Source organism: Myxocyprinus asiaticus, chromosome 42, assembly GCF_019703515.2.
Source record: "Myxocyprinus asiaticus isolate MX2 ecotype Aquarium Trade chromosome 42, UBuf_Myxa_2, whole genome shotgun sequence".
Classification (NCBI taxonomy): domain Eukaryota; kingdom Metazoa; phylum Chordata; class Actinopteri; order Cypriniformes; family Catostomidae; genus Myxocyprinus; species Myxocyprinus asiaticus.
In genome coordinates this window covers 6,298,496-6,320,736 of record NC_059385.1, presented here as the reverse complement: position 1 = coordinate 6,320,736, position 22,241 = coordinate 6,298,496, and the positions used below count along the sequence as shown (strand labels likewise).

Genomic DNA, 22,241 nt, shown 5'->3' with positions numbered 1-22,241 from the left:
ACTAATTACAAAATACCAGTGCTAAAAACCCTTACTAAAATGTACTGTGGCGGTACCATGATGGTATCAGATAGAAATAACATGGTTGATGTTTATCATGGTACTAATGAATACTATATTCATGCACCATAATTGTTACATATTCCAAGGTATTACATTGGTATTTCCATGATACATGTCCAAAACTAAGACAATGCCATTGTATTATAAATAAAATGTATTAGCATTCACTTTTATTAAAAAAAACTGTCATTATGTAATATTATTTAACTATGGTATATTGGTGCAAACAACGGTTACAATGGTACATTTTTGTTCTATTGTGAGGGTCTGCGACCTACACCTCAATGTATGGAATGCATAGGGTCGTGACGTCAAACTCACGCGCCGCGATGCTTACATAACTGCCTCGTCGACGTCATCAGATTGATTCTGCTAGTTTTGGGGGAAGAGGAAGAAGACATGGCCGCAAGGTTACTGCTGAGATCTGCCGTACGGGCCGCGACGACCTGCCGGGCATCTCCCGTGGCCGCTCTGAGCAGAGGGATGGCCGCCGGAGGTCAGTCTTTCATCCCAGTGTTTTTATTGCGCGAGAATGGCCGCAGCATCATTGGAGAGGCAGTTTGAACGCGTGCCAAGGACGTGATGCCTTCCGCGGAGGTCGATGTTGTAACTTCACGGGCAGTTTAAACGGGAAAACATGTGTTCAGTTATGATTTATCTGCAAATATTTTAAGAAATTAAGTTGGCTTGTTGTTTTAACGTGTATTGTTGATATTTTGTGGAGTAGTTTTAGAGAGAAGTCATACATATGTTAGATTGTCTTTTAGCATACACAGTCAAACAAACAAAAATAAATGGACTGTGGATTTCAGGAGCGGAATAAATTGTAATTTGACGTTTTATCTGGCAGGTATTCCCACTGATGAGGAGCAGGCCACTGGACTTGAGAAGAAGATTATGCATGCCCTGAAAACAGGCTCCGTATGTATTATGATCTCTTACGCACTTTCAGAAAGCTGTCAAGTAAATCAAATTAGACAAAAGTTCACAGTACAAGCCTCTTTACATTGATATTGGCTCTCTTGTGCGATAATTATTTTATCACTAAGAAAAATAAGTGTTTGTTTGTTTTTGGCAAAACAAATAGTTACTATATCAGAATCAGAATGAGCTTTATTGCCAAGTATGCTTACACATACAAGGAATTTGTCTTGGTGACTGAAGCTTTCAGTGCACAAACAATACAACAACAAGACAGAGATAATAAAAAAAAAATAGAATAAAAAATAAAAAGCTAATAGAAAATATAAATATATATAGAAATACACAATAAGATTATATATATATATATATATATATATATATATATATATATATATACATACACACACACACACACACACGTATGTACAAATACAAATCTGTTATATACAGATGCAAGGGAATGTATGGCAGAAGAGGTAGGGTATGTTGGATAAATATAAATAGACTGTTCAAAAAGGTAGTGGACTGGGTAAGTGGGGTCCAGAGTGATTTTTCCAGCCATTTTCCTCATTCTGGAAGTGTAAAGTTCTTGAAGGGAGGGCAGGGGGCAACCAATAATCCTCTCAACAGTCCAAACTGTCCTTTGTCTTCTGATGTCCGATTTCGTAGCGGAACCAAACCAGACAGTTATTGAAGTGCAGAGGACAGACTCAATGACTGCTGAGTAGAACTGTATCAGCAGCGCCTGTGGCAAGTTGAACTTCCTCAGCTGGCGAAGGAAGTACAACCTTTGCTGGGCCTTTTTCACAATGGAGTCAATGTGGGTCTCCCACTTCAGGTCCTGTGAATGGTAGTGCCCTGGAACCTGAATGACTCCACTGCTGTCACGGTGCTGTTTAGAATGGTGAGCGGGGTCAATGTTGGGGTGTTTCTCCTAAAGTCCACTATCATCTCCACTGTTTTGAACGTGTTGAGTTCCTGGTTGTTTTGACTGCACCAGTGAGCCAGCCATTCAACCTCCCTTCTGTATAGGGACTCATCGTCATCTTGGATGAGGCCGATGACAGTGGTGTCGTCTGCAAACTTCAGGAGCTTGACAGAGGGGTCCTTGGTGGTGCAGTCATTGGTATACAATAGGGTTGGGCGATCTTCTCCATAATCAGATCATCCTATCGTCAGCCTTGTTGTGAAGGGCAACATCTCTTTGGAAATTATTTTATGTATTATTTTGTATTCATGTTTTAATCACAGATGCATAGTTGATGCATGCAGAGTTGTCACAATGAACTGCTCTGTGGAAATAAAGCGAACTGAACTCAAAGCACCTCCTGAGCTGAGATGTCTGAGGTCATTTGCAGCACTCAAACTGTTCTTGCAAAAAAAAAAAACAATCGGAAGACAGAAAAAGTCAGAACCTTTTACATGCGTGTTCCACGAGACTGCACGCCTCAACGAACAGCGTGTCATACATGCGCATAGACGGCTTTTCTGTCATCTGTTATAATAATATAATAAAGTGTGTTTCTTCAAGCACGTGTTGTAATATTAATTTGATGATAATAATAGCATAATAATAATTTAATACATTAATGGGAAAACGAGCCAAATATCATCTTGACATCGTCAAAGTCATCCGCTATTGGCGATCACTCTGACCATCGTCGATCTCTGAGATCATCAACTATCAGCACAACTTTAGTATACAGGGAGAAGAGTAGTGGGGAGAGCACACATCCCTGGGGAGCACCAGTGCTGATCGTACATGTGCTGGAAGTGAATTTCCCCTGTCTCACTAGCTGCTGCCTGTCCATTAGAAAGCTGGTGATCCACTGACAGACAGACGTGGGAACCGAGGGTTGGTGTAATTTATTCTGGAGTATAGCTGGGATGATGGTGTTGAAAGCTGAACTGAAGTCCACAAAAAGGATCCTGCCATATGTCCCTGGTCTGTCCAGATGTTGCAGGATATGATGCAATCCCATGTTGACTGCATCCACAGACCTGTTTGCTTGATACACAAATTGAAGGGGATCTAGAAAGGGTCCAGTGATGTCCTTCAGGTGGGCCAACACCAGTCTCTCAAATGACTTCATGACCACAGACGTCAGATTGATGGGTCTGTAGTCATTAAGTCCTGTGATTTTGGGTTTCTTTGGGACAGGAATGATGGTGGAGCATTTGAAGCAGCAGGGAACTTCACAATGCTCCAGTGATCTATTGAAGATCTGTGTGAAGATGGGGGCCAGCTGGTCCACACAGGATTTTAGATGAGTGGGTAAAACACCGTCTGGGCCCTGTGCTTTCCTTGTCTTTTGTTTCCAGAAGACACGGCAAACCTCCTCTTCATAGATCTTAAATGCAGGTTGAGTAGGAGGAGGGGGGTTGCAGGGGGTGTTAATGTTTTTGTGAAGTGAAGGTCAGAGTGGATGTGGGGTGTGAGAAGTCGACAGTAAAACACATTCAAGTCGTCAGCCAGTTGTTGGTTCCCTGCAGTGTTGGGTGATGGTGTTTTGAAGTTGGTAAAGTCTTTTAGGCCTCTCCACACTGATGCAGGGTCATTAGCTGAAAACTTGTTTTTCAGCTTATCAGATTAGCTTTTAGCCACTCTGATTTCCTTATTCAGTGTGTTTCTGGCCTGATTGTACAGGATTTTATCCCAAGGTCTGTAAGCATCATCTTTGGTCTGATGAAGCTGCCGGAGTTTTGCTGTGAACCATGGTTTGTCATTGTTGTATGTTAAATAAGGCTTAGTAGGAATGCACATATCCTTACTGAAACTGATATATGATGTCACAATATCTGTGAGCTCGTCCAGATTGGTGTCTGCAGCCTCAAATACACTCCAATCAGTGCAGTCAAAGCAGGCTTGTAGTTCCAGCTCTGCTTCATTGGTACATCTCTTTAAAGTCTTTACTACAGGTTTAGCTGATTTTAGGTTCTGCCTGTAGATTGGAAGATGAACCAGACAGTGATCAGAGAGTCCCAAAGCTGCTCTAGGGACAGCAAATTGCATCCTTTATTGTTGTGTAGCAATGATCCAATGTATTTATGTCTCTGGTGGGGCATGTAATGTGCTGTCTGTATTTTGGCAGTTCATGTGTGAGGTTAGCTTTATTAAAATCTCCCAGAATAATAAGTGAGTCTGGGTATTGTTGTTCCATGTCTGTGATCTGATCAGCCAGCTGTTGCAGCAATGCATTCACGCACGCATGTGGAGGAATATAAACACTCACCAGAATAAACGAGGAAAACTCCCGCGGCGAGGAGAAAGGCTTACAATTGATAAAGGGCTCTTCCAAATTAGGACAGCACATCTTCTTTAACATTGTTACATCTGTACACCAACTTTCATTGATGTAAAAGCATGTTCCACCGCCTCTCGTTTTCCCCGTTAACTCCGCAATGCGATCCGCTCTGAACAGCTGAAAGCCCGGCAGATGTAACGCGCTGTCCCGAATTGCTTCACTCAGCCAGGTTTCTGTGAAGCACAAGGCTGCAGAGTTTGAATAGTCCTTGTTTGTACAGGTGAGGAGATGTAGTTCGTCCGTTTTGTTAGGAAGAGAGCGGAGATTCCCTAGATGAATACTCGGCAGCGCTGTTCGAAAGCCACGCTGTCGGAGCTTGATCAGCATGCTGGCTCGCTTCCCTCGCCTGTGTCTCATAGCGCGCTTAACACAGCTGCGCTTCTGACTAAAATGTCTAGCAAAATGTCCAAATAGTCCAAAACCGGGAAAAGATTGTCTGGTGTGTGATGCTGAATGTTCAGCAGTTCGTCCCTGGTAAAACTGATTGGAAAAAAATTACTAAGCACAGGACAAACAAACAGAAACAACAAAAGAATTAGAGAGCTCCACATTGAGGCTGCCATCTGCGGCGTCATCTTCACTATTTTCTATCACTATCATTCACAATTTTTAAATGCATTTTGAGAGTGTCACACATCTGTCTACTCTAGTGGACACTGTTAAGGGTTGTTATATAAGCCATTGTAGGTGCACAAAGAAAATGCCCTTTTAAACCATTACCACTCAACATTTATGAACTTCTAACTAGGGCTGTAACAACTAATCAATAAAATTGATTATTATTGATAACGAAAATCATCGACAACGAATTCCATTATCGATTAATTTGATATTTGTGGCGAGCACGGAGAAGCTCCATCAGTGACGTCACTTTACAGCCCAGTGAAAAATGTTTTGCATGATAACTTGTTTGAAAAAAGACAAGTTGAAGTGGACAAAAACATGACCCAAGATGCCCGTCGCACGAGAGTACTTTTATAATCACTTCAAAGAAGATCATAATAAGCATACAGTTTATAGTGGAGCGGTTGCTGCATCAGGTGCGTTAAAAGAGGGCTTGTGCTATTTCATTTGCTAAAGACTTGTTTCTCTCCAGCACATAATATTTTCTATGTTTTTTTTAATGCATACATGTTATGAATTCAAAACCATGTGTGTATTTCCATTTCGCAAAACCATTTGTCTTTATCACAAGCGAGTCTCCATTAAACTTTCCACGTCGATCAAACCTATTGTTATACAGCACATAAATTTTGATTTGCAAAAACGTTGTCATGCTTTAATGAATATTCCGGGATTAAACTCGTGCAAAATCATACCGCGATTTCAGTTTCAGTGTAATCAATTATGCAGCTTTCATGGCTGTCACAATGTCTCAGAAGTCCAAGTGTGCCGGCTTTTAAAGTGTTTTAGGTTTCTTCTCATTGTGTAAGCGCATGTAATACAATGAGTTTAGGATGTCTAGACAAAAAAGTCTAGGATGAGACTTTTCAGCGCAAGAGTGAATCTGATGATTGTGCAATATAAACTGTATGCTGAATATAATAATGCAAAGGGTCCTGATATTTGATAGTCCTGAAAATGCCAAATGTAATGCCTAGTTTCACCAGTAAATTTATACTTTGGCACTGGATAAGCATACACTACCATTTAAAAGTTTTTGTTTTTTTTTAGAAACATGTAATGAGTGACTATACTTTTTTAATTCTTACATTATGAATTTTAAACACTTAAAATGTATGTAATCAGTAACATAATTATGTCTTTTTCAGCTGGCAGAAATATTAATATTTTTATTCTGGTGGGGCCTGGGTAGCTCAGTGGTAAAGACGCTGGCTACCAGCCCTGGAGTTCACTAGTTCGAATCCCAGGGTGTGCTGAGTGACTCCAGCCAGGTCTCCTAAGACCTCCTAAGTCGCAACCAAATTGGCCCGGTTGCTAGGGAGGGTAGAGTCACATGGGGTAACCTCCTCGTGGTCGCTATAATGTGGTTCGTTCTCGGTGGGGCGTGGTGAGTTGAGCGTGGATGCCGCGGTGGATGGCGTGAAGCCTCCACACGCGCTATATCTCCGTGGCAACGCGCTCAACAAGCCACGTGATCAGATGCGTGGGTTGACGGTCTCAGACACAGAGGCAGCTGGGATTCGTCCTCTGCCACCCGGATTGAGGCGAATCACTACGCGACCACGAGGACTTAAAAAGCACTTTGGGAATTGGGCATTCCAAACTGGGAGAAAACGGGGAAAAAAATCCCAAAAAATAAATAATTTTTTTATTCTGGTGTCATTTTGCCCTCTGCTGGGCTGATTTTTTTTTTTTTTTTTTTTTTTTTTTTTGTCCCACTCCATCCCCGATGGATCATTTGACTCTTTAATGAATAGTACTTTTTGTTAAGCTTTACAAGTAAAGGAACTGTTTTGCAAATGTCCTGAAAGTAATTATAATAATAATAAATTCAAACATAACTTTCATGATTCGGGCTTTGTTCAAAGTTTTGTGAGCGTATAGAATCGTGTGTAGTAGAAATCAGTTCCGTAAATCGAACCAAATACTCATGCCCTTTATAATATTTTTTTTTTTTTTTTAATAAAATACAGGAAATAAAAATTTCTGGTTTATCCAATTAATCGGTTAATTGAAAAATAATGGAAGATTAATCTATTATCAAAATAATCGTTATTTGCAGCCCTACTTCTAACATATTATGATACATTACACTCACATGTGTCCCTATTACTTCTTTTTGCCCTGTTTCTACAAAATATCAACATTCAAGTTTACAATAAGTCTTATGCATATTATCGTCTAATTCAACTGTCCTTGTGAAAGGTCCATCAGAAGGAATGCTTTACCTAAAAATGAAAATTCGCTTATTTACCATCCCAGATGTGTATGACTTTTTTTATTTAGAACACAAATTAAGATTTTTAGAAGGATATTTCAGCTCTTTGTTTATACAATGCAAGTGAAGGGTAACCAAAACTTTGAATCTCCAAAAAGCACACAAAGGCAGCATTAAGGTAATCCATACAGTTCCAGTGGTTTAATCAATGTCTTCTGAAGCAATCTAATCGGTTTTGCATGAGAACAGTCCAAAATATAACTCCTTTTTCACTGTACATCTTGCCATTGCAGTCATGACACAATCATGGTTTGAAGCTTGATTACACTTCCTAGTGCTTGACCCATGTTCTTGAAATCATGATCAACAAGGAGACTGTTGTTGTCAAAACTGATAGTGAAAATGAGTTATATTTTGGTCTGTTTCTCACCCTAAACTGATTGGCTCGATTCAGAAATCATGGATTTAACCACTAGGGTTTTATGGATTACTTTTATGCTGCCTTTATGTGCTTTCTGGAGCTTCAAACAAATCTTTGTGTGTTCTGCAGGAGAAAGAAAGTCATACATATATGGGTTGGCACGAGGGTGAGTAAATAATGAGAGAATTTTCATTTTTGAGTTTACTGTTCCTTTTAAGTAATCTTATATCTAGTCACAGACAGTAAAGTTGAATTGAAATTCCTATTGAAATGTCCAATGAACAGATATCCCTTTAATGCATGCTGTCCATTATAGGATAAATGTTTTCAGTTTTGTAAGCTACAACAAATATATTAATACCTATGGATGCAACGATATGAAAATCTTGGCCGATACCAATAACTGATATTTGCAGATAAACCTAAATCTGGATCTAAATCTGCAATTTTTGTGCCTGATTACAAAAACAAAAGGCTCACTTAAAGTTGCCACGTCCAGAGCAATAAAAAAAAAATGAAACGTGTGCAGTGGATAACTGCTTTTATTTTAAAACAACTTCAACTGCAGAAAGGAAGCTAAATAAAAATTTGAGTGTTTACTCAGATCCAGAATCTTCTAAGTCTTCTAGCTGAAGCAAAGTCTGCTGTGTGCTGACGTGTCACGTCATGCCATGCAGTTGGGAACCAATCAAAACCCTTGTGAGTAGTGCGTGCCTGAAATGGTTCAACCAGAGGGATTTAGCCATAATTTATCGGCTTTAATATATCTGCGAATTTTCTTATCGGACCGATAACGATAATTAAATGAATTAATATTTATTTAATGAATAAATCAGTATGGCAGCTGATATATCGTGCATCCCTAATAATAAATGAATAACTGTTTAACTATTCCTTAGATCTTATGTTATGATTCCTTAGATCTTATGTTCATATGTTCTTATGCTCATGTTATATGTCTATAGGTCATATAGGTCATATGTCTTAAATATCTTTTTAAACAAGTAGGCTTGTCGAAACTGACCGATATTATATTCTTCCCTCTCCCAGGACCCATACAATATGCTGAAGCCCAAGGAGTATGCCGGGTCAAAGTCAGACCCCCACCTTGTACCTTCTGTCACCAACAAAAGAATCGTCGGCTGTGTCTGTAAGCTTAGATCTGAAATGCTCTTGATTGTTTTTCAGACATATGCATTTCATGTCAGTTCTTCTTGAATGTTGTGTTGAAGCAAATTATTGTGTTTCTGCTAGGTGAGGAAGACAACACAGCTGTGGTGTGGTTCTGGCTGCATGAAGGTGAACCCCAGCGCTGTCCCTCATGCGGAGCTCATTACAAGCTGGTTGCTCATGAGCTGCCTCACTGAGTCCGCTGCCTCACATATCAGAATTCCAGAGACATTGTGATCTCATTCACATTTGTCTTTTTGTAAAGAAGTACAGGAGATGTAAACAATCTGTCCTCCTGCTGTGGGACACAATATTTGAACAATTCCTAAAAATAACAGTTTACGTAAATTATTGGAGTGTACATTTTGCACTTAGTCCAGTTACACCTAATAAACATGCTTATCTGATTTTGGCTCTTGTACTCTTATTTGGTTTCCTTACATTATTATTATATATTAGTTTGGGCTGCTAAGGTGACGCATTCATAAAGTGGACTCTGTAGAGACTTTTCATGTGGTGATGTATAAAAGAATTTTAAGTAAAACTACAGTAAGGTTGAATTGGTTAACACAATAGTTAACATTCTGTAACAACGAAAAATGCTCTTACAGCATATTTTAATCTGGTAAATGTTAATTTCTCTACATACTAATATATTTTACATTAAAAGTTGTATACATTGACATTAGTTATGGCATTACAAACTAACATAAAAAGTATAGTATTTTGATGAGTTAACATTCACCAACATTAATAAATTATATAGGAAATCACTGTTTTTTGTTTTATGATAGCTAATGCATTAAATGGATAGTTCACCCAAAAATGAAAGTTCTATTTTTTTACTCACCCTCATGCCATCCCAGATGTGTCTGACTTTTTTTTCTTCTGCAGGACACAAGATTTTTAGAAGAATATCTCAGCTCTGTTGGTCCTCAATGCACGTGTATTGTGGCCAGAACTCTGAAGGACCAAGTATCACAGAAAGATATTATAAAAGTAATCTTAATAACTCGAGTGGTTTAATCAGTGTCTCCTGAAGCTATCCAATCGGTTCTGGGTGAGAAAAGACCAAAATAAAGATTTTCTTATTTTTCAATGTACGTCTAGGCACGATCATGATTTCAAGCTCGATTACACTTCCTAGTGCGTGATGCATATGCAGAGCGCTAGATGGCGCTATAGGAAGTGTAATCGAGCTTGAAATCACAATCGCCAAGGAGATTGCTGTCAAGATTTATAATGAAAACAGAATTACATTTTGGTCTGGTCTCACCCAAAAACGATTAGATCGCATTAGAAGACATTGATTTAACCACTGGAGTCATATGGATTACTTTTATGATGACTTTATGTGATATTTGGACATTTGGATCTGGCCGCCATTCACTTGGATTGTGAGCACCTACAGAGCTGAGATATTCTTCTAAAAATATTTGTGTTCTGCTGAAGATAGAAAGTCATACACATCTGGAATGGCATGAGGGTGAGTTTTTATTTTTATTATTAATGACCTTTCTAACTATTTGAATCTAGTTCAGCTGTTTATTTCAGGATTTGTCATTTCTCCTTATGTCCACAAGGGGTCATTTGTTTGATAGATTCACAATTAGAAGTTCTTAAGAAAAACACAAAGGCAAGATTGTGTGAAATTACTTTGTCATATATTTACCAAAACCTTTCTTCGTATTTTAAATATCTAACATACAAAATTTTCCATTAAATTAACTGCTTAATGTGTGATAAAATAAGGATTTTTTATATAGTTTTTATAGTCTATATAGACTATAAATATCTAGAGTGTACAACATAGTTTCTATTTTTTAATCAACAGCTGAAGCTAGAAAATATTGACAATTGCAATTGATAATGATGTATTGTCTTCATTAATATTAATTATTAATGCATTTAAACCCCAGATTGCTCATTACTGATTACAAGTACAAGGCTGACATTTTATCTTATAGAAAGGCTGAGCAAAGTGGCTGCTGTTAATTGACATTTTAGTCTTGATTGCCTAATGTTTATTATCGTATTCATAGACATGAATTTCCATGCTGCCTTTCCAGCCTCTCTCCTGTTTACTGTGCCTCTGTTAATCATTCATTAGACATTGCAAGCACACATCATATTGCTTATCATTTGAAAGTCATTAAAATCGACATGCATCTTCAAGTGAATTTTTAAAATCTCTCGCACATTAACGTAAAAGATGTCCTTGGTGGGTCATTTGTTTATTATTTTTTTCCTTTCATTTTCCTGACACCAAAAAAAAAAAAAAAAAAAGCGAGGGAGACGTTATGTGCAACTTGCACATAATTGCCTAGACTTGCTGAGACAAACTGTGAAAGCGAGGAAAATGCAGCATAGAGACATTTGAGGGGTTGCCTCCCCACCATCCCTCCTGGAATCTAACCCTGCTGTGGCATTTAAAAGAAATGTTGTGCACCGCACATGGTTTCTGGCTTGCTAGTCTCTTCCAGAGCTTGCTCACACTTATATTTGCAGAGTTTAAATGAGGTTCAAACCCTTGCTCACAACAACTGTGTATGAAAGGATTCCATTGATCTATTTCAGGGTAAAATGTTGCATAATTTGTCACTATTACATTATACTAGCTTTGTGCAAGGAACAGACTAAAAGCTAAGTTATTATTTACTTCTAATTTTGCCCTCAGCCAAAGCTCAGAGATCTCATTAGTGTTCACTTTCAGATTAAAAAAACGGCGTTCAGTTTCTGCACATGCTACAACAATTGTTGTTTAGGCATCAGTTGTGGTTGCTGAAATGGGCAAAAACATGAGCATTGGAGGCAGTGAAGATTATCAGTGAACAATGACATCAAACAACAAAGTCTGTTTCTCACACAAAGCTTTAATGCAGCCTCAAAAGACTTACAGTATAGTGCACTAGTCATTCAAACTACTTTTATAGTGTTTTTTCTGTCCTTTCTGGAGCTTGACAGCCCCTGGTAACTGAGAACTGCCATTGGATTGGCATGAACCATAGATATACTGTACATACATTATGTAGATAGTACTATACCGCATTCAATTAGTTCGGATACATTAACCGCGGTGCCATCGTCAGTGGATGAGATGTCTAGCATAAGCTGATTTTGTGTGGAAACAGTTCATCATGTAATAAATTGACTGCCTGGGTACTAATGTTAAATATGTTTGCCTTGATATATCTGTGTATTCAGTGATCTGATGATCAACATTAGAGCATTTGACCAAAACTGTGTTTAATTTGGAATTTATTTATCATCTACAATATTCTCAGATGTTTATAGCAAATCAAATCTTGTGAAAATTTACTCCAGACTGTTGTAGACCACATCCATCAGTTTACTTTTATGTGTTTGCGGCTGACTCTCGACCTTTCCAATATGGTGGATGCACCGACATATCAGCTGCTAATGCAACATCTAAGTATGTGTATCTGTAGTGAGAACTGAGTAAAGATTCTTCAAAGAGTTCAACTTTTGTGTTCCACAAAAAAATTAGCATACAGGTTTTGGACATAGGGATGAGTAAATGATGACAGAACTTTCATTTTTGGGTAAACAACACTGTAAACCCTAATGTTGTTATTACTGGAAAAATCAAGTTTTCTTAACTTAAAAGTTCCTTGAACATATTTTTCTTGAAAATCCATATAATTAAGATTTAAGCGTTAATAATTCAAACTATTGAGTACAAAATTAAGGCTGTGGGGAATACCCACAATGCCTTGCGTTTTAATTATTCAAATATGTTTCCTTGGTCAAAGGGAACTTATAGGTGTATTTAAAGAAGTTTTAGGTCTTTTGTAGTATTATTTATGTTGTTTTATTGGAAATAGTTGTTTCGTGTGATATCACCAGGTTATCTGTGTCCCCTTTGGTCAAGCTGGACCCTGTAAACATTATCTTAGTTATCTATGTGCATGCACAACTTGAGTACAGGTTTCTATGCATATTTGTGGAGAAATAAGTTTATATAATGACTGATCTAGAATCAGTTATAATCTTCATTATTTAAGATGTGTTATTGTATGACCTGAATTTGAGTCCATTCATATAAAATTATGAAGTTGAAACAACATTTAAATAGCAAATCTGAGTTAAGTCTACTTGCATTAGCTTAATGCATTCTTAATTGCACTTGTTTGGAGACCCTATTATAGAATTCAACTGAGGGAACGAGTTTACTCAATCAGTTGAGCAGAGTCAACTTATTAGGGTTTTCAGTGTATTCCTTTAATCCATCCTTTCAATGTGCAACCTATATTGAAGCTATGCAAAATAGTTTTTGAGAATGTCTGAATGGATCATATTTTTTACCATGGTTTTAAATGAACTATTCTTCTGTTTATCCTTTTAGGGCTGCCATCTACATAATGCGCCCGTCCATGGAGCATTTCCTCAATGAGTGGAGTTCCACATTGATTGCGACCCCACAATGGAAGCTTTAAAAGAAGTAATGAGATATATGAGGACGATTTTCCCCTACGTAGTGGTCTGCCCATCACATCACACAAAAATGATTGAATTATGCCGCTCTGTATTCCACAGGGCACCGTACATGCTCCCGCAAGATGACTGGAAAAGCCAGAAGCTCCGAGCGGTTGAAGTATGTTGTAATAGATTACAGAGCATTACTCAGTGGAAGATGAAATTATATAAATTTTTTGTGGATGTACGTATTTAATGCCCTTCCCTTCTCTTGGTATGAATTTAAAGATTCCCCTTGACTTGTTATCGTGCTTCGGTCTGTGAGTTATTATCCAAGACTGCCTTTAATGAGTCTCCAAATGGCATTAGAGTAAAGTATTGAATGAAATTGGCACAAACACAGCGAAAATGCATCTGTTTCACTGGAGAGGAAGCGTGAGGCATATCTGGCTTTTCACAACTGTGTGAACAAGGTCCTTTTTTGTGATCTGAGCAAGCGCATACAATCAGATGACGGTGATGTTATATAACAGTGCTATCTAGATCCATTCTAACAACAGGTGTACAGTCTCGCAGAGAATTCATGTAATAGACGTTTCCTGAGCATATAGTGAAGACCATATCTAGTCAACCTTGGATACATGTAAATCTATTGTATGAGACCTTTAAAACAAAATTAGGCACGTTTAAAAACCATAATAGGTGCACTTTAAAGGTCTCATACAATGGATTTACATGCATCCTTTTTTCCCAGTGTCAAAAACGACTCGTTCAATGATCCGTTCTAAAGGATTCATTCTAAACTCCTCCTTTCAGAGAGCCTACACTGCTCTGATTGGTCAGATATCCCAGTCTGTTGTGATTGGTCTACTGCTTAGTGTAGTGTTTGAGGGACGGGTCAAAGCTGTTCGCGAGCACCCAATGAAGACCAGAGGCGGGATTTTTTGTTACCAAATTACATAGGTTAGTACAGGTGTCTTTTGGGAGTCAGTAAATCCATTTGTCGTGCACTTTGATTTTTGAAACTTTGCAGACTTTTTTACATTCATAAACAGCTATATAACACACTACATGAAAGGTAATATTTGAAAAACCATAATAGGTGCTCTTTAATAAAAGAAAGAAGCGGCACAGCGCTAAAAGCAGCGGTCCACAGAGAGAAAAATATGCATTGTTGACTTGTGGCTAGAACAGTACATTAAACACGTGACATCACCCTAAACTAACTTATTTTAAAACGATGTCGCGCGTAGTATAAACGGCGGCTTCGTTCGCCTAGGGTGCTTTAGCTCGTCCAGGAGAAAAAAGTTTGGCTTCTTCCAAAGTATAAACCAGGCTTAAGTGCTTACTATAACCGCTATTTTTGCTTTTATTTTAATTGAACTGTGTTGTCAGGACAAGCAGGGGTATTTTTTCATAAATATCTGGATGGGGCAGGTTATCACAGTCTTATTGGGACAGTTGTGTTAAAATAAATCATTAATTAGTCAATTTCTGTTGGCCAAACAATTGATATAGATATTTTTGTATCAAATCAACCTTTTCCCTAAGAAATGTTCACTGGAGTAAAAATTGCAACCACTGGCCCCAATCTCCCCTTGTGTGGATAACTCATGGTTGATGTTTCTTTCAAAAACCGGCCCTAAAAACATATCTACCAGTTTTAAATCTATCCTTTTAAAAACAGGTTACACTTCAACAAGTTATGAATAATTAAAGAGTATTACTGTTTTGGGGCCAAAAGGGGCTCTCAATGTCCTTGCTATGCACAAGTCATCTCTGCTTTTTCAATTTTCGACTTCTGTTCTGCATTTCTCAGTGGGGCCAAGAAAACAACTGCAGAACGGGTGGAAAGGAAAAATTTCAATGAACCCACGGAAAGCAGCCAGAGACATTTGGCAGGCGTGGTTCATCGCACAGGGGTACGCACAGCACACAGCACATCTCAGGACAATGGGCTATGATTAGCACTGTGCTTATCTGTGCAACGGTGCCCACCATTAATGTGCTGCAGGGGCACAGTCTCCATAGCAACCAATCTGCCTGAAGTCCAGACCCCAGTTGTGCTTGTCAAAAATCCACTCAAAAACCTCTATTCACCATTTCTGCTTTGAAAGCCCATTTAAAGCTATTATGGCGAATGCTGGGGGATCATATAGATCTTGATGTAGCTGTAAAACCTCACATTGACTTGATCCATTCGTGGAAGATTAATTAACCCGGGTGACCCCATCACTTATGATCGGTTTCCACAAAATGGACATGAACCTCACTCACAGCCTGATACCTGCCACTTGATATTTCAAAACCTAAACAAAAGGGTGGCATTGAGAATGGACTTCTTCATTGAATCTCCACTTATGTATATTATGGTGTTTTCAGACTATCACTTTTACTATTACTCATACTTACACTTAGGGATTTGGACAAACCTCTAACCCTAAGTATTAAAATTTGGCTCATTACTAAACCCACACCATTTGTGCTACAGACATGAATGAGACCTCAAATCATGAGGCTTGTTGAGGAGAGGTGTACTATTACTTTTGAAAGCCATCAGACTTACGATTTCTGTCTGGTAGACCATACAATGGGCAAAAAATTTAAGGACCCAAGCCATCTCTAGAAACCAGAATATCATAGAAACTTGAGGATGGGCTCTTTTGGCTTGGGGCAGTAATCAACCACCCAGAACATCCTAGCGACTGCATAACAACACTTTGGCAACCATCCACAACACCCTTGCATTGTGGGGGAGTTTTGCACAGGTAAGCACCACTCACATTTTGTTCATGCAATGTAAAAGTCTATATTGAGCAAATGTAGTTTTGAAAGCACATTGTCATTGCACATCACATTGTTTCAGTCTTTATTGCTGTGCATTCTTCATTTCTTTCCTTCATCTTTTCACACTGGTCTTGACAGCTCGATTGTGACATTGGCTGGTATTTGACTTGCACCCTGGTTGAATCATCCCAATATGAAGCATACAAGGATTTTCTAGTGCAGACTCAAAGCCTATCTCTCTCTCTCTCTCATGGCACCTGGGTCTTTTTATAACAAACTGTTTTTGAGGAGAGCCTATTCAGGCACATCTGGTCTGCTGAGGGGATTTCGGTAAAGACCGGCATGATTTCAAAGGGAGATAAAACCCAGAGAATTTCAGCGAAGTGAAATGCTCTGTAGCCCTCTTTACCCTCAGGGCGACTGCGGCCCAGGCACCTACTGTCAGTGCATTGTGAGCAGAGATTTCTTTATAACTGCCCATTCCAGAAATGGCAGATAGGGTCTGATATAAATTGATTGGACAACTTGAAATTTGGCGAAAATATTGCTAGAAAAAGGTATTGTAAAAAAATAACAAAATTAAAGAAAGAAAAACTCCATTTGATGAAAGAAATAGTAGGGAAATGTTCAAACCACATGCTATTACAGTAGTTTTACTAGAGGCAATTGCCACAAAAGCAAAGAAACTTACTTTATTATTTTATGTATTTATTTATCTTTTAGTTATTTAGACAGACAGACAGATAGACCTATCTACCTAAACGTACAAATCACATGTAGTGCAAACAGGTGAACAAAAGTGGCATATTGGATAAAAGTAATGGAGATGCATTCAGGGATGCTTATGCAAATGTCAGAGACACTCTGCAGTTATCATTGGGTAACAATAGTATGCTAGGTGACATATAGGGACACTCCAGAGAAATGTCATCCCATATTATGGCTCCACATACCAGACTACTGAACATTTCAGAATCAGAATCAGCTTTATTGCCAAGTATGCTTACACATACAAGGAATTTGTCTTGGTGACTGAAGCTTCCAGTGCACAAACAATACAACAACAAGACAGGCATAATAATAAAAATATAGAATAAAAATAAAAGTGAATAGAAAATAAATAATGTATGGCAATACACAATAGGACTGTATATATATATATACACGTATATACAATATACAAATACAAATCTGTTATATACAGAAGCAAGGGAATGTAATGGCAGAAGATGTAGGATGTGTTGGATAAATATAAATAGACTAAGCTGTGTACTGCACATTAATTATTGCTCAATGGGGCAGTTTTAACTGTTCATGAGATGGATAGCCTGAGGGAAAAAACTGTTCCTGTGCCTGACGGTTCTGGTGCTCAGTGCTCTGTAGCACCTGCCAGAAGGCAACAGTTCAAAAAAGTAGTGGGCAGGGTGAGTGGGTCCAGAGTGATTTTTCCAGCCTTTTTCCTCACTCTGGAAGTGTACAGTTCTTGAAGGGAGGGCAGGGGGCAACCAATAATCCTCTCAGCAGTATGAACTATCCTTTGTAGTCTTCTGATAAACGGTTTCGTAGCTGCACCAAACCAGACTGTTACTGAAGTGCAGAGGACAGACTCAATGACTGTTGAGTAGAACTGTATCAGCAGCACCTGTGGCAGGTTGAACTTCCTCAACTGGCAAAGTACAACCTCTGCTGGGCCTTTTTCACAGTGGAGTCAATGTGGGTCTCCCACTTCCGGTCCTGTGAGATGGTAGTGCCCAGGAACCTGAATGACTCCACTGCTGCCACAGTGCTGTATAGAATGGTAGACATTTAGTAATCATTAAATCTGGTAGTCCTTCCAAAGCCTATGCATTGAAGCCAAAGTGATTTTGGAACAAGTGATTATGATTTCGTATTTGTACAGGCAATTTTTGACCATGATCAAGACACTTATAAGAAGCTTAAAGATTCATTCTTCAAAATTCATTTTAAGTGGAAGTCCCTAGAGAGAGCTGCAAATGTCACATTTATAAATTTTTTAAGAGGCTTTGCTTACATGTCCTGTTTTCTCTTGCTTTTTACTGTACACATGTAGCATATCGAAAAACAATAATAAATCACTCACAATGGAGAGTATTACCTTGAAAGTAACAAACCTTACTCTGTTTATTCAGCATGAATGAAACAAAAACATCATAAAAATTTCAGGTGTTACATGCAGTGGAAAGAAAAAAGAAGGACTATAACTGCTAAAACAGAGATAGTGCTTTTAACATCAATAAAACAGATGCTCCCTTTTGACTAGTGTTCTGAATGTACAGATTTTCAGTTCTCTGGTTTTATCTTCAAGGGATAATCGCTAAAATTATGAAAAAAGCACTGCGTGACATCAGAGACTTAGTGAGCTCATTCCACCAGGGCTTGGGAGAGATTTTCCAGGGATTTCCCCAAGACTGGTACTTTAAAGCTTTTTAAACTTAAGACTCGGAAATGGGCAGAACACAGAAGTGGGCTAAAAAATATTGCCACACTTCTACATTATCACATAACAATTTTCCAAAGGAAATTGATAAATGTTGACCAACCTATTTTATCTCCATGATTTATAATGTCACTGTTAATTTGACAGAACCTTAGATTTGCTATTTTGTTTGCAAATGCCATCTCTAAATATATCCTTTTAAACAAGAAAAAAACAAACAACATGACATTGACCAATTTATTAACACCTAGATATTTAGCAGAATAACTCAAAATATTGTCACTTAAGTAGATCGCTTAACTAAGTTCTGCACTTGAAATCGACTTTAGCTCCTAAAATAACTCTGGAAGTGGTTCTGAGAACAGAATTTACATTTCAACAGAATGAACTCAGTTCCTTCGACATCAAAAATCGAATAAATGATCAGAAATGAAAACATTTTACAGCATCCCCCTGCAAGGCTTCTTGTAAAAGATGTGATTTACATGACAAATTTGCCAAAAATAACAAAACCCCGGGCAGTAAATTATTGTAGGCAACTACATGAGTTTTATATTATCCATACTTGGTATACACAAGGTCAAGGTCTAGCCATCTGACTGCAATGCACCTGTCACCAAAGTGACTCAAACTCCCTGCACACATCTAATCAAACATTCGGTTATACACAGTAGACTGTGGTTTCTTTTTCTATTTTTTCTGAGAAGAAAGAGGGTTATTTGTAATGACAGTTTCTTCTGCTGCTCCCTTTTATTGTCTTGGATGCTCTGCTCCTATTATCTTCCATCTGCAATCTTTTTTCCAAGACCTGAAAACAAATTATTCACACAAATTGATGTGATTACCAGTTCTTAACAATACTCCAGTGCCGATTTCTTAGATTTCATTTGTTCTTATTTCATACTGTCATGTTCAGATGGAGCCTTCGGAAATAATTTCGACCCTTAATTGTGTCCAGGAACAAAATGTCAGAAAAGGTAATAACCTTGTCTGCTTAGTACAGTTGCTTAACTGAATAATCTTTGGAGTATATAGCCTACCAGGCAGAAATCTGCTGGAGAAATACCAAGCAAAAGAATGACTAGCACTTTATAAAAAGTCCATTGAGAAAACAATCAGGTTTTCAAGCAAGCTCGTCCCTCCAGCTAAATCTGGGTTACAGTGAGGCACTTACAACACAGACTGATTTCAAAGTGAAATCGGAAACAGTAAGTTGACTTTTCTTTAGCTACAATCTGTGCTAACCGTAATTCAAAACACTGCCCCCATTGGCCAAAGCGGTAAGTGTTGTTGGGTGTATGGGCACTTATGAACACTTAAGAGCTCAATTATCCAGTTGTGATGTCCACATAGGGGTGCCAAAAATGAGTTGTGAAGCGAGTTGTTTTCAGCTGTACAGGCTGCAATACAGTGAAGAGGAATGCATATTTTATCAACTGAACCTCCCAACCCAAACCCCAAACCTAAATTTAATGGAATAAAAATGTAATGTTAGAGGGAAAAATGCAACCTCCGAATTGTGCTTGTCACTGATTGTGCGAACGCAATTACTTCTTGTTTTCAACATGGGATATGAACCCGAGTCTCCCGCGCTGCTAATGCAACATGCTTTCGGTCATGCCACAGGAGAAGATTAACACATTGGAGCTGATGCAAAAATGTCTGACAGGAGATGCCATTTGTCAGTGAGTCAGCTTAATATGGCCGATACTAGGGTATTGGAACTCTTGGAAACAACATGCCGACTTCCTAGTTGATAATGTTGCACAATGGAAGTGAATGGGGCCAAACCGTAAACGTGAAAATACTCACTGTTTTAAACGTATAGCCACAAGACGAAAACAATATGAATTTAGTGTGGTAAAATCGCTTACTGACCTCTTCTGTGTAAAGTTATATCTAATAACTTCGTTCCCTTGAAGATGTAATGGCGTGAACCCTAAAATGACCAAAACAAAAACTGATTTAAACAATTTTACGGTTCAAATAATACATTGCATTCAGTAGTTCTCTAGTTAGCATTAGCATTGGTCTTCTTCGTGTACTTTAAATATAGATATGACAGCAGTGTTAGTCACTGTACTGCCATCTTTCGACGTGGATCAGCATGATTGTATCTGCTGCCCCCTGCAGCTCATTTGCATCTGGAAAATGTCGAGTTTGAGGTCATTTATAAAGTTATTTATTACTAATAAAATATAATTGCTTTACCTAAAAACAAACGTCAGAAATCAAGCGAACATGCTTCTACTGTTAAGGACATATTATAATTGTCCCTCATATCAATAATCTTTGGAGACTGTCTACGTTTCATATTATTTCCAAAGACAGTTATTACCATTATTAGAGAACTGCTTAGTGTAAAATGAACCTCATTATCTAGCGATACAGAATGTCAAGGTAAAGGAAAGATTAGAATTGTTTTTGAAGATCAAATTTAGCATGTCCATGAATACTGTGTTTGACAAACTTTTTATGTTTCCAAGCAACCAAAGTCATGGTTTACACAAAATCCACAACAATTGCTGTGCCAAGCTACTTCGCACTAAACAAATGAAGACGTATGCAGTTTCATTGAGATGGAGGTAGATGGGCCCCCCTTACTATCGCTGTGATAACAAAGAAAATAAAATTACATGTTGCTTTCCAGTTGCATTGGTAAACGTCACGGTTCGGTATGTACCTCAGCTTTGGGGTCACGGTTCGATACGAGTTCAGTACAACAGGAAAAGCAACAAATCCCAAATGCTAGTTTTCTTTTCATTTATTTTGAACAGACAGTAGTGCAAAGTACAGTTTGTTCCACCTAGCGGCATTTAGTACCCCCTGAGGTAGTTGGTACAGTACAGCCTCCTTTAGTTCATAAAGCACTAAGCAGTAAACAGAATGCACTCTTGCATAGGACATATTTTTTTGTAGGGTTTACAAAAAACAAAAGGTATTTGGTCACAATCAGCTACAAAACTGAAAAGCATCTGTTGTGTAATAAAAGTACAAAATAAATAGAATAATGAAAAAAAAAACTTTATTATTAGGAGAAGCCATTCTTGTTTTGGGTTGGTGCATAGATGGTCTCTTCTTCTGCTCTTTTTCCCTTTGTGGCGGTTAGCAAACAGTGTTACATTACCGCGCGCGCCCCCTTCTGGATTGGAGTGGCTCGCCTGTGACTGACTCAGACGTATTCTTCGTCTGACTGCATGCAACGAACCGTGACGTCAGTACCGTGAGGATTCGGGACATGTACTATTACACCCCTAGTAAACACAGCTGAAAACTATCCATTACTAACATCTTGACTACACACGTCATTTTAAAAAGTGTGAGGGAAACTTGTATGAGTTTTCTGTAAATTCCACTGATACTATTTTAGAGAGTGGTCTAAACAATTAATAATGTCTTACCTGTCCAACAAAAAAGAAGCAACATCGACATCACTACTCATGTTTTTCTCCATCATCAAATCTTTCCACCTTTTGCATGCCATACCGATGTCATACCAGTCTTTCTGTCGTCTTGCTTCCGACCTTTTTCGCTTATTTGGCAGTACAGCTACTGAATCTCCTGTTGTCTCTGCTTCTAAAGCAAGATAATAAATATGTTCCATTGTATTCTTTTTGCTCTTTGCATCACCAAACAACACTGCTCTATGCATAACCAAGCGTATCTACATAGGCGGCAGCCAATGAGCACGAGGATTCTCTTCTTCCACGTTTAGTGAAACACAGCGGGTCATGTGATTTCAACATGGCGACAGACATGTATAATAAAACACTTTTTATAGAAAACTATTATGAGTACAGTCTTCATCTCATGTGAGGTATTCACCATTCAGAT

The 22,241-nt window shown here is 38.3% G+C and overlaps 1 protein-coding gene and 1 long non-coding RNA gene across 2 annotated transcripts; one reads left to right on the top strand and one right to left on the bottom strand.

Moving 5' to 3' along the window:
* Nucleotides 1-411: 411 nt before the first annotated feature.
* LOC127432920 (cytochrome c oxidase subunit 5B, mitochondrial-like) lies at nt 412-9,132 on the top strand. Its single transcript, XM_051684444.1, has 4 exons — nt 412-559; nt 914-984; nt 8,606-8,705; nt 8,810-9,132. The coding sequence occupies exons 1-4, from the start codon at nt 463-465 to the stop codon at nt 8,920-8,922; spliced, it is 381 nt and encodes a 126-aa protein (XP_051540404.1). The 5' UTR covers nt 412-462; the 3' UTR covers nt 8,923-9,132.
* Nucleotides 9,133-19,086: 9,954 nt separating this feature from the next.
* On the bottom strand, nt 19,087-21,861 carry LOC127432683 (uncharacterized). The gene is made up of 3 exons (XR_007895783.1): nt 21,809-21,861; nt 20,286-20,346; nt 19,087-19,215 (listed from the first exon to the last, which is right to left on the bottom strand). It is a non-coding gene; the product is annotated as an uncharacterized LOC127432683 (long non-coding RNA).
* Nucleotides 21,862-22,241: the final 380 nt, after the last annotated feature.